Raw genomic sequence first — 13,922 nt, 5'->3', positions numbered from 1 at the left:
ATCACCTTGTCACCTCCCCAGCGCTTAGAACAGTGCTTGGCACATAGTAAGCGCTTAATAAATGCCATCATCATTATTATTATCCTCCAGGCCTCACTGACCTCATCTGGAAGATGGGGATGGATTGTGAGCCCCCCGTGGGACAACCTGATCACCTCGTCACCTCCCCAGCGCTTAGAACAGTGCTTTGCACATAGTAAGCGCTTAATAAATGCCATCATCATTATTATCCTCCAGGCCTCGTTGACCTCATCTGGAAAATGGGGATGGACTGTGAGCCCCCCGTGGGACAACCTGATCACCTTGTATCCTCCCCAGCGCTTAGAACAGTGCTTGGCACATAGTAAGCGCTTAATAAATGCCATCATCATTATTATTATCCTCCAGGCCTCGCTGACCTCATCTGGAAAATGGGGATGGACTGTGAGCCCCCCGTGGGACAACCTGATCACCTTGTCACCTCCCCAGCGCTTAGAACAGTGCTTTGCACATAGTAAGCGCTTAATAAATGCCATTATTATTATTATCCTCCAGGCCTCGTTGACCTCATCTGGAAAATGGGGATGGACTGTGAGCCCCACGTGGGACAACCTGATCACCCTGTCACCTCCCCAGCGCTTAGAACAGTGCTTTGCACATAGTAAGCGCCTAATAAATGCCATCATTATTATTCTTATCCTCCAGGCCTCGTTGACCTCATCTGGAAAATGGGGATGGATTGTGAGCCCCCCGTGGGACAACCTGATCACCTTGTCACCTCCCCAGCGCTTAGAACAGTGCTCGGCACATAGTAAGCGCTAAATAAATGCCATTATTATTATTATTATCCCCATTTTCCAGATGAGGTGAAGTGACTTGCCCGCAGTCCCACAGCTGACAGTTGCTGAGGCCGGGATCTGAACCCACGACCCCGGCCTCCAGAGCCCGCGCTCTTTCCGCTGGGCCACGCTGCTTCTCTGCTACTGATATCACGTGACTATTAAATCAAATCAATCGTATTTATTGATCGCTGTGTGCACAGCACTGTACTGAGCGCTTGGGAAGTCCAAGTTGGCAACATCTACAGTTGCCCAACAGTGGGCTCACAGTCTAAAAGGGAACAAAAGCAAACCTACTAACAAAGTATATTAGTTAGTTAATCGACGATTGCTTTCGATGCTACTGATATCACAGGAATATTAGTTAATTAATCGATGATTGCTGCTGCTGTTAGTGATCGCCCCCCCCCCCAAATGCGATGGATTGCTACTTGCTAAGCGACCACTACGGACTGTGCTAAGCGCTGGGGTGGATGGAAGGTCAAATCCGTGGAAGAGGGACCGTTGGGACGATTGTTCTCACCTTGAGCAGAGCGTTGGGGCAGGCCCAGGGCCGGGCCAGGCGAGAAATGGCGAGCATGGCGAGGGTGATGGCGAGTGGGCAACCTCAGGGCCGACGCTTCTGGAAACCTCCACCCACGTGGGCCACCAGAGGGCGGGAGAGAGGCGAGGGCGGCCCGCCACCGCGCCTGCGCAGAGGCCGCGGGCAGCTGCAGGCGGCGCCGGGGGCAGCCCGGGTCCTCGCGCGAGGGGCCCCAGTCAAGGTCACAAGGGCCGGTTGCACCGCTCTTACGTCAGACACCAGGGGGCGCCTGCGCGGCCGGCTCGCGTTGCGTCAGGCCGCGCATGCGCGCAACGAAGGGGGGGGGCGCGCGCGGCTGACTCCAGCGGGCCCAGGGCGCATGTGCGCGGCGAAAGCACGCAGTCGGCCCCACGGCGCCTGCGCGGCTGGCTCGTGCTGCGCGTGCGCAAAACGAACGGGGGTGGGCGGCCGGCTCGTGTTGCGTCGCGCTGCGCATGCGTACATCGAACAGGGAGGGCGTCCGGCTTGCGTTGTATCAGGCCGCGCATGCGCGCAACGAAAGGGGGGGGCGCGAGGCTGACTCAAGCGGGCCCAGGGCGCATGTGCGCGGCGAAAGCACGCGGTCGGCCCCACGGCGCCTGCGCGGCCGGCTCGTGTCGCGTCGTGCTGCGCATACGCACAAAGAACGGGAGGGCGGCCGGCTCGTGTTGCGCATGCACACAACGAAAGGGGGGGCGACGGCGGCTGCGTTGCATCAGGATGGGCATGCGCACAACGAACGGCGGAAGGGGGGGGCACGACTGACTCAAGTGGGCCCCGGGCGCATGTGCGCGGCGAAAGCACACAGTCGACCCCACGGCGCCTGCGCGGCCTGCTCGTGCTACGCGTGCGCAAAACGAACGGGGGGGGCGGCCGGCTCATGCGCACATCGAACGGGGGGGGGTGTGTGTCCGGCTTGGGTTGCATCAGGCCGCTCATGCGCACAACGAACGGGGGAAGAGGGAGCACGACTGACTCAAGTGGGCCCAGGGCGCATGTGCGCGGCGAAAGCACACAATCGATCCCACGGCGCCTGCGCGGCTGGCTCGTGTTGCGTCGTGCTGCGCGTGCGCACAACGAATGGAGGGGCGGCTGGCTCGTGTTGCGTCGTGCTGTGCACGCGCACAACGAACGGGGGGGGGCGGCCGGCTTGCGTTGCATCAGGCTGCGCATGCGTACAACGAACGGGGGGAAAGGGCACGACTGACTCAAGCGGGCCCAGGGCGCATGTGCGCGGCGAAAGGGCCCCATGGAGCCCACGGCGCCTGCGCGGCGGGCTCAGGTTGCATCCGGCCGCGCATGCGCGCAACGAATGGGGTGGGGTAGGGGTCGCATGTGCGCGGCGAAAGGGCCCAATCGAGCCCACGACGCGGCTCGTGTTGCGGGGGGCGGCTGACTCAAGGTGGCCCAGGGCGCATGTGCGCCGCGAAAGGCCCCAATGGAGCCCACGGCGCCTGCGCGGCCGGGCTCGAGCTGCGTCAGGATGCGCATGCGCGCGACCAGCGCGGGGGCGACTGACTCAGCGGGCCCAGGGCGCATGTGCGCGGCGAAATTACCCAATCGAGCCCACTGCGCCTGCGCAATGGCGCCTTCCCCCCCACTTCCGGCGGGGAGAAGGGAAGAGGAGGTGTGAGGCGAAATTAGATTTCTCTAGATGGCGCCATTTTACCTCAGGATTAATAATAATAATAATAATAATAATAAAGGCATTCATTAAGCGCTTACTATGTGCAAAGCACTGTTCTAAGCGCTGGGGAGGTTACAAGGTGATCAGGTTGTCCCACGGGGGGGCTCACAGTCTTCATCCCCATTTTACAGATGAGATCACTGAGGCCCAGAGAAGTGATTTGCCCAAAGTCACTCAACTGACAAGTGGCGGAGCCAGAATTTGAACCCATGACCTCTGACTCCAAAGCCCATGCTCTTTTCCACTGAGCCACGCTGCTTCCCTAATAATAATAATAATGGAATTTATTAAGTGCTTACAATGTGCCAAGCACTGTTCTAAGCGCTGGGGGGAATACAAGGTCATCAGGTTGTCCCATGTGGGCTCACAGTCTTAATTCTCATTTTATAATAATGATGATGATGGCATTTGTTAAGCGCTTACTACGTGCAGAGCACTGTTCTAAGCGCTGGGGGGGGGGATACAAGGTGATCAAGTTGTCCCACGTGGGGCTCACAGTCTTAATCCCCATTTTACAGATGAGGTAACTGAGGCTCAGAGAAGTGAAGTGACTTGCCCAGGGTCACACAGCAGACGTGGCAGAGTGAGGATTCAAACCCATGACCTCTGACTCTGAAGCCTGTGCTCTTTCCCCGTAATAATAACAATGTTAGTATTTGTTAAGCGCTTACTGTGTGCCAAGCATTATTCTAATAATAATAATAATGGCATTTATTAAGCACTTACTATGTGCAAAGCACTGTTCTAAGCGCTGGGGAGGTTACAAGGTGATCAGGTTGGCCCACGGGGGGCTCACAGTCTTCATCCCTGTTTTCCAGATGACGGAACTGAGGCCCAGAGAAGTGAAGTGACTTGCCCAAAGTCACCCAGCTGACAATTGGCGGAGCGGGGATTTGAACCCATGACCTCCGACTCCAAAGCCCGGGCTCTTTCCACTGAGCCACGCTGCTTCTAAGCGCTGGGGAGGATACAAGCTGATCAGGTTGCCCATGTGGGGCTCATAGTCTTCATCCTCATTTTACAGATGAGGGAACTGAGGCCCAGAGAAGTGAAGTGACTCGCCCAAAGTCACACAGCTGACAAGTGGCAGTTGGGATTCGAACCCATGACCTCTGACTCCTAAGCCCGGGCTCTTTCCACTGAGCCACGCTGTGAATGAATGAATACGAGGTAATCAAGTTGTCCCACGTGGGGCTCACAGTCTTAGAGAAGCAGCGTGGCTCAGTGGAAAGAGCCCGGGCTTCGGAGTCAGAGGTCATGGGTTCGAATCCTAGCTCCGTCATTTGTCAGCTGTGTGACTTTGGGCAAGTCACTTCGCTTCTCTGGGCCTCAGTTCCCTCATCTGGAAAATGGGGATTGAGACTGTGAGCCCCACGTGGGACAACCTGATCAGCTTGTAACCTCCCCAGCGCTTAGAACAGTGCTTGGCACATAGTAAGTGCTTAACAAATACTAACATTATTATTTATTCATTCAATCATATTTATTGAGCACGTACTGTGTGCAGAGCACTGTACCAAGCGCTTGGGAAGTCCAAGTTGGCAACATCTAGAGACAGTCCCTACCCGACAGCGGGCTCACAGTCTAGAAGGGGGAGACAGACAAGACAGAAAATATTAACAAAATAAAATAAATGGAATAAATATGTACAAATAAAATAGAGTAATAAATACGTACAAACATATATACATATATATTATTCTAAAATGAGGATTAAGACTGTGAGCCCACATGGGACAACCTGATTACCTTGTATCCCCCTCAGCGCTTGGAACAGTGCTTGGCACATAGTAAGCACTTAAATGCCATTATTATTATTATTATCCCTTCCCCACAGCACCTGTATATATGTATATATGTTTGTACATATTTATTACTCCATTTATTTTATTTGTACATATCTATTCTATTTATTTTATTTTGTTAGTATGTTTGGTTTTGTTCTCTGTCTCCCCCTTTTAGACTGTGAGCCCACTGTTGGGTAGGGACTGTCTCTGTATGTTGCCAATTTGTACTTCCCAAGCGCTTAGTACAGTGCTCTGTACATAGTAAGCGCTCAATAAATACGAGCGCTCAATAAATACGATTGATGATGATGATTATTATTATCATTATTATTAGTAGTGGAAAGAGCCTCATCTGTAAAATGGGGATTGAGGCTATGAGCCCCATGTGGGACAACCTGATTACCTTAAAACGGTGCTTGGCACCTAGTAAGCGCTTCACAAATAGCATCATTGTTATGATTATTTTTATTATTAACAAACACCGTTAAAAAAAGAGAGAGAATAGGGAGAAAACGATCCCTGCCCACGAGGCCTTTCCGGTCATTTCGTCCATCCTTCTCCCGACGCTCAGCCGTGGAAGGGGAAATGCCCAGATCCCGCTTCAGGAGGCGATGCCCGCACCTCCGCGGGATGAGGTACATATTTATTCTTACTTGTACATATTTATTTTATTTTGTTAATATGTTCTGTTTTGTTGTCTGTCTCCCCCATCTAGACTGTGAGCCCGCTGTTGGGTAGGGACCGTCTCTATATGTTGCCAATTTGTACTTCCCAAGCGCTTCGTCCAGTGCTCTGCACACAGTAAGCGCTCAATAAATACGATTGATGATGATGATGTTGGGTAGGGACCGTCTCTATATGTTGCCAATTTGGACTTCCCAAGTGCTTAGTCCAGTGCTCTGCACACAGTAAGCGCTCAATAAATACGATTGAATGAATGAATCATTAATAAAATAAACAGAATAGTAAATATAATAATGATGGCATTTATTAAGCGCTTCCTATGTGCAAAGCACTGTTCTAAGCACTGGGGAGGTTACAAGGTGATCAGGTTGGCCCATGTGGGCCTCACAGTCTTAATCCCCATTTTACAGATGAGGGAACTGAGGCCCAGAGAAGTGAAGTGACTTGCCCAAAGTCACACAGCTGACAAGTGGAGGGGCCGGGATTTGAACCCATGACCTCTGACTCCAAAGCCCGGGTTCTTCCCACTGAGCCACGCTGCTTTAGAGTAATAAATCTGTGCAAACATATATACAGGTGCTGTGGGGAGGGGAAGGAGGTAGGGCGGAGGGGATGGGGAGGAGGAGAGTGTCCAAATCCGGGGATGCCTCGGACCAGAGAAGCAGTGTGGCTCAGTGGAAAGAGCCCGGGCTTTGGAGTCAGAGGTCATGGGTTCAAATCCCGGCCCCACCAATTGTCAGCTGGGTGACTTTGGGCAAGTCCTTCTAGACTGTGAGCCCACTGTTGGGTAGGGACCGTCTCTCTATGTTGCCAACTTGTACTTCCCAAGCGCTTAGTACAGTGCTGTGCACACAGTAAGCGCTCAATAAATACGACTGAATGAATGAAGTCACTTCTCTGTGCCTCAGTTACCTCATCTGTAAAATGGGGATTAAGACTGTGAGCCCCCTGTGGGACAACCGGATCCAACCTGATCACTTTGTTACCTCCCCAGCGCTTAGAAGAGTGCTTTGCACATAGTAAGTGCTTAATAAATGCCATTATTATTATTATTATTATTACCACCAAGGCCCAGAGAGGTCATATGATTTGCTTCAGGTTCCACAGCCCCAAGGCATTCAATCGATCAATCAGTCAATCAATCAATCGTATTTGTCGAGCGCTTACTGTGTGCAGAGCACTGTACTAAGCGCTTGGGAAGTACAAGTCGGCAACATATATAGACAGTCCCTACCCAACAGTGGGCTCACAGTCTAGAAGGGGGAGACTCATACCGATCAGTGGTATTTACTGGGCACTTACTGTGTCCACGACACTGTACTAAGCACCTGGGAGAGCAGCGCTTAGAACAGTGCTCTGCACATAGTAAGCGCTTAATAAATGCCATTATTATTATTATTATTAAAATGCGATGGATTTCCACGCCCACAACGAGCTCACGGTCTAGAGGGGCAGAGTGGCAGAGCCGGGGCTAGAATCAATCAATCAATCAATCGTATTTATTGAGCGCTTACTGTGTGCAGAGCACTGGACTAAGCGCTTGGGGAGTACAAGTTGGCAACATATAGAGACAGTCCCTACCCAACAGTGGGCTAGAACTGGAGTCTCCCACGTCCCAAGGCATTTCCCCCATCCCCAGTTAACGGGGTAATTAAGACTGTGAGCCTCAGGTGGGACAACCTGATCACCTTGTATCCCCTCCCCACCCCCCGGGCGCTTAGAACAGTGCTTTGCACATACTAAGCGCTTAATAAATGCCATCATTATTATTATTCTCTGTGCCTCAGTTCCCTCATCTGTAAAATGGGGATGAAGACTGTGAGCCCCCCGTGGGACAACTGGATTACCTTGTATCCACCCCAGCTGTTAAAACAGTGCTTGGCACATAGTAAGCCAGACTGAGCCCCTCGTCCCCCTCTCCATCCCCCCATCTTACCTCCTTCCCTTCCCACAGCACCTGTATATATGTATATATGTTTGTACAGATTTATTACTCTATTTATTTATTTATCTTACCTGTACATATCTATTCTATTTATTTTATTTTGTTAATATGTTTGGTTTTGTTCTCTGTCTCCCCCTTCTAGACTGTGAGCCCGCTGTTGGGTAGGGACTGTCTCTAGATGTTGCCAATTTGTACTTCCCAAGCGCTTAGTACAGTGCTCTGCACACAGTAAGCGCTCAATAAATACGATTGATGATGATAGTAAGTGCTTAATAAATGCCATCATTATTATTATTCAATCGCTTCACCTCTCTGGGCCTCAGTTCCCTCCTCTGTCAAATGGGGATGAAGACTGTGAGCCCCCCGGGGGACAACCTGATCACCTTGTCACCTCCCCGGCGCTTAGAACAGTGCTTGGCACATAGTAAGCGCTTAAGAAATGCCATCATTATTATTATTATTAAATCGCTTCACCTCTCTGGGCCTCAGTTCCCTCATCTGTCAAATGGGGATGAAGACTGTGAGCCCCCCGGGGAACAATCTGATCACCTTGTCACCTCCCCAGCGCTTAGAACAGTGCTTGGCACATAGTAAGTGCTTAATAAATGCCATCATTATTATTATTAAATCACTTCACCTCTCGGGGCCTCAGTTCCCTCATCTGTCAAATGGGGATGAAGACTCCTGATCACCTTGTCACCTCCCCAGCGCTTAGAACAGTGCTTTGCACATAGTAAGCGCTTAATAAATGCCATCATTATTATTAAATCGCTTCACCTCTCTGGGCCTCACTTCCCTCATCTGTAAAATGGGGATGAAGACTGGGAGCCCCCCGGGGGACAACCTGATCACCTTGTCACCTCCCCAGCGCTTAGAACAGTGCTTGGCACATAGTAAGCGCTTCATAAATGCCATCATTATCATTATTACTATTAGGCCAGCCTGCAGATGGAGCAGTGACCACGTATGTTCAGCCCAGTCGGTCATTCATTCATTCAATCGTATTTATTGAGAGCTTACTGAGTGCAGAGCACTGTACTAAGCGCTTGGGAAGGACAAATTGGCAACATATAGAGACGGTCCCTACCCAGCAGCGGGTATTTATTTATTTATTTTACTTGTACATATCTATTCTATTTATTTTATTTTGTTAGCATGTTTGGTTTTGTTCTCTGTCTCCCCCTTTTAGACTGTGAGCCCACTGTTGGGTAGGGACCGTCTCTAGATGTTGCCAACTTGGACTTCCCAAGCGCTTAGTCCAGTGCTCTGCACACAGTAAGCGCTCAGTAAATACGATTGATTGATTGATTGATGTACAAATAGAATAGAGTAATAAATCCGTACAAACATATATACATATGTACAGGTGCTGTTGACGGGGGAGGAGGTAAGGCGGGGGGAAGGAGGACCGTCTCTATAGGTTCATTCATTCATTCATTCAATCGTATTTATTGAGCGCTTACTGTGTGCAGAGCACTGTACTAAGCGCTTGGGAAGTCCAAGTTGGCAACATCTAGAGACAGTCCCTACCCAACAGCGGGCTCACAGTCTAGAAGGGGGAGACAGAGAACAAAACAAGACATATTAACAAAATAAAATAAGTAGAATAAATAAAATGAATAAAATAAATAAATAAATACATTAATAAAATAAATAAAATAAATTGTCCAATTTGGCAACATCTAGAGACGGTCCCTACCCAACAGTGGGCTCACAGTCTAGAAGGGGGAAACGGAGAACAAAACATATTAACAAAATAAAATGAATAGAATAAATTAAATAAATAAATAAATAAATAAATTGTCCAATTGTCCAAGTTGGCAACATCTAGAGACGGTCCCTACCCAACAGTGGGCTCACAGTTTAGAAGGGGGAGACAGAGAACAAAACAAGACATATTAACAAAATAAAATAAATAGAAGAAATAAAATAAATAAATAAATAAATAAATAATAAATAAATAAAATTGTCCAATTGTCCAAGTTGGTAACATCTAGAGACGGTCCCTACCCAACAGTGGGCTCACAGTCTAGAAGGGGGAGACAGAGAACAAAACAAGACATATTAACAAAATAAAATAAATAGAACAAATAAAATAAATAAATGGAGTAATAAATATGTACAAACATATATACAGGTGCTGTGGGGAGGGGAAGGAGGTAAGGCGGGGGGAAGGAGGACCGTCTCTAAATGTGAGCCCACTGTTGGGTAGGGACTGTCTCTATATGTTGCCAACTTGTACTTCCCAAGCGCTTAGTACAGTGCTCTGCACACAGTAAGCGCTCAATAAATACGATTAATTGATTGATTGATTGACAAAGATGAGCACTCAGTAAGCGCTCAGTAAATACGATTGATTGATTGATGTTGCCAGCTTGTCCTTCCCAAGCGCTTAGTCCAGTGCTCTGCCCACAGTAAGCGCTCAACAAACACGATTGAATGAATGACTGAACAGCGCTTGGCCCATTTTAGCGCGTAGCAAGTACCAACGTTATTATTATTATTATTAATAAATACGGTTGCACGAAGGGTGGCAATGCCCGCAAGCGCCTCCTGGACTTGGAGCCGAATGACTGAACAGCGCTTGGCCCATTTTAGCGCGTAGCAAGTACCAACGTTATTATTATTATTCATAAATACGGTTGAATGAAGGGTGACAATGCCCGCAAGCGCCTCCTGGACTTGGAGCCTTTCGGTTGGCACCATTTTGGGCGGCCAGGAAAGCTGGCCGGGGCCCTCTCCGGCAGCTGGCTCTTCCCAACCGTTGCCGCTCCGGCATCGCTGCCACGTTGGCATCCGGAGCGCGGTGCCCTCCGCCCCGCTGCCACCCTGACAGATGGCGGGGAAGCGTTGGCCGCCCGGAGACCTGGCACGACCCACCGGCGGGGACCGGCGGAGAGGGGGGCACTGGGTCCAGTTGGAGAAGTTGGCAGGCGGGGAGGTGGTTGGCATCAATCAATCAATCAATCAATCGTATTTATTGAGCGCTTACCGTGTGCAGAGCACTGGACTAAGCGCTTGGGAAGTCCAAGTTGGCGACATATAGAGACGGTCCCTACCCAACAGCGGGCTCACAGGCTAGAAGGGGGAGACAGGGAACAAAACCAAACGTACTAACAAAACAAAATAGAATAGATATGTACAAGTAAAATAAATAGAGTAATAAATATGTACAAACATATCATCATCAATCGTATTTATTGAGCGCTTACTATGTGCAGAGCACTGGACTAAGCGCTTGGGAAGTACAAATTGGCAACATATAGAGACAGTCCCTACCCAACAGTGGGCTCACAGTCTAAAAACGTATATACATATATACAAAATTACCGCTTTAAAAACCCAACAATCCAGATCCTGGCCTCTTGGAGGGACCAAATTAGTAAGAATAATAATAATAATGATATTTAAGTGTTTACTATGTGCCAGGCACTGTACTAAGTGCTGGAGCGCATACAGTGAAATCAGGTTGGATATATTGGCATCGGCCGGGGGCCACGGGGAGCCCCGTCCGGCCCTGCCCTGGGCCCAGGCTGGTGGCCCCTGGGCATCGCCTGTCATCATCATCATCATCATCAATCGTACTTATTGAGCGCTTACTGTGTGCAGAGCACTGTACTAAGCGCTGGGGAAGTCCAAGTTGGCAACATATAGAGACAGTCCCTACCCAACAGTGGGCTCGCAGTCTAGAAGGGGGAGACAGAGAACAAAACCAATCATACTAACAAAATAAAATAAATAGAATAGATATGTACAGGTAAAATAAATAAATAAATAGAGTAATAAATATGTACAAGCATATATACATATATACAGGTATATATGCCTGTCATTTGTCTTTAGCATTGGAAGGTGTCCTGGGCCCAGTCACCGCCTGGGCACACAGCACCTGTATATAATAATAATAATGATAGCATTTAGTAAGCGCTTACTATGTGCAAAGCACTGTTCTGAGCGCTGGGGAGGTTACAAGGTGTCCCTCGGGGGAGGTTAACAGTCTTTAATCCCCGTTTTCCAGCTGAGATAACTGAGGCACAGAGAAGTGAAGTGACTTAATAATAATAAGTCTTTTAGACTGTGAGCCCACTGTTGGGTAGGGACTGTCTCTATATGTTGCCAACTTGTACTTCCCAAGCGCTTAGTACAGTGCTCTGCACACAGTAAGCGCTCAATAAATACAATTGATTGATTAATGATGGCATTTGTTGAGCGCTTACTATGTGCAAAGCACTGTTCTAAGCGCTGGGGAGGGTACAGGTGATCAGGTTGTCCCACGTGGGGATCACAGTCTTAATCCCCATTTTCCAGATGAGGGAACTGATGCCCAGAGAATAATAATAATAATAATGATGGCATTTATTAAGCGCTTACTATGTGCAAAGCACTGTTCTAAGTACTGGGGAGGATACAGGTGATCATGTTGTACCACATGGGGATCACAGTCTTAATCCCCATTTTCCAGATGAGGGAACTGATGCCCAGAGAATAATAATAATAATAATAATAATGGCATTTATTAAGCGCTTACTATGTGCAAAGCACCGTTCTAAGCGCTGGGGAGGATGCAGGTGATCAGGTTGTCCCACGTGGGGATCACAGTCTTAATCCCCATTTTCCAGATGAGGGAACTGATGCCCAGAGAATAATAACAATAATAATGATGGCATTTATTAAGCGCTTACTATGTGCAAAGCACCGTTCTAAGCGCTGGGGAGGATGCAGGTGATCAGGTTGTCCCACGTGGGGATCACAGTCTTAATCCCCATTTTCCAGATGAGGGAACTGATGCCCAGAGAATAATAACAATAATAATGATGGCATTTATTAAGCGCTTACTATGTGCAAAGCACCGTTCTAAGCGCTGGGGAGGATGCAGGTGATCAGGTTGTCCCACGTGGGGATCACAGTCTTAATCCCCATTTTCCAGATGAGGGAACTGATGCCCAGAGAATAATAACAATAATAATGATGGCATTTATTAAGCGCTTACTATGTGCAAAGCACCATTCTAAGCGCTGGGGAGGTTGCAAGGTGATCAGGTTGTCCCACGGGGGGCTCACAGTCTTCACCCCCATTTTACAGATGAGGGAACTGAGGCCCAGAGAATAATAGGAATAATAATAATGATGGCATTTATTAAGCACTTACTATGTGCAAAGCACCGTTCTAAGCGCTGGGGAGGTGACAAGGTGATCAGGTTGTCCCATGGTGGGGCTCCCAGTCTTCACCCCCATTTTACAGATGAGGGAACTGAGGCCCAGAGAAGTGAAGTGACTTGCCCAAAGTCACCCAGCTGACAGTTGGCGGAGCCGGGATTTGAACCCATGACCTCTGACTCCAAAACCCAGGCTTTTTCCACTGAGCCACGCTGCTTCTCTAGGAGATGAGGCTGGGAAGCGGGGGAGAGTGATCCTCCGTGAAGAGGGAGGGCATCCCTGAGAAGCGGCGTGGCTCAGTGGAAAAGAGCCCGGGCTTTGGAGTCAATCAATCAATCAATCAATTGTATTTATTGAGCGCTTACTGTGTGCAGAGCACTGTACTAAGCGCTTGGGAAGTCCAAATTGGCAACATCTAGAGACGGTCCCTACCCAACAGTGGGCTCGCAGTCTAGAAGGGGGAGACAGAGAACAAAACCAAACATATTAGAAACATATGAGAAGCAACCAAACATATGAGAAGCATCGTGGCTCAGTAGGAAAGAGCCCGGGCTTTGGAGCCAGAGGTCATGGGTTCAAATCCCGGCTCTGCCAATTGTCAGCTGTGTGACCTTGGGCAAGTCACTTCACTTCTCTGTGCCTCAGTTCCCTCATCTGTAAAATGGGGGTGAAGACTGGGAGCCCCACGAGGGACAACCTGATCACCTTGTAACCTCCCCAGCGCTTAGAACAGTGCTTTGTACGTAGTAAGCGCTTAATAAATGCCATTATTATTATTATTATATTAACAAAATAAAATAAATAGAATAGATATTAGACTTTTAAACTGTGAGCCCACTGCTGGGTAGGGACTGTCTCTATATGTTACCAACTTGTACTTCCCAAGCGCTTAGTACAGTGCTCTGCACACAGTAAGCGCTCAATAAATACGATTGATGATGATGATGATGATGATATGTACAAGTAAAATAAATAGAGTAATAAATATGTCATGGGTTCAAATCCCAGCTCCGCCAATTGTCAGCTGTGTGACTTTGGGCAAGTCGCGTAACTTCTCCGTGCCTCAGTTCCCTCATCTGTAAAATGGAGATGAAGACTGGGAGCCCCCCCCGTGGGACAACCTGATCACCTTGTAACCTTCCCAGCGATTAGAACAGTGCTTCGCACATAGTAAGCGCTTAATAAATGCCATTATTATTATTATTATTATTATTATTATTATTCCAGGCCAGAGGCAGGACATGGGCGAGAGGTCGGCCGTGAGACAGACGAGATCCAGGTAC

The 13,922-nt window shown here is 48.9% G+C and overlaps 1 protein-coding gene across 1 annotated transcript in view; it reads right to left on the bottom strand.

The window, feature by feature from the left end:
* HSPA9 (heat shock protein family A (Hsp70) member 9) overlaps positions 1-1,495 on the bottom strand; it is a 28,828-nt gene extending 27,333 nt beyond the window's left edge. The window contains exon 1 of the mRNA XM_038771229.1: positions 1,342-1,495. Coding sequence (XP_038627157.1) covers positions 1,342-1,398 — 57 coding nt within the window. The 5' untranslated portion in view covers positions 1,399-1,495. The remainder of the gene's footprint in view (positions 1-1,341) is intronic.
* Positions 1,496-13,922: the final 12,427 nt, after the last annotated feature.

The sequence above is a fragment of the Tachyglossus aculeatus genome, chromosome X2 (genome assembly GCF_015852505.1).
Source record: "Tachyglossus aculeatus isolate mTacAcu1 chromosome X2, mTacAcu1.pri, whole genome shotgun sequence".
In the NCBI taxonomy this organism is placed as follows: domain Eukaryota; kingdom Metazoa; phylum Chordata; class Mammalia; order Monotremata; family Tachyglossidae; genus Tachyglossus; species Tachyglossus aculeatus.
This window is presented reverse-complemented; position numbering and strand designations above follow the sequence as displayed.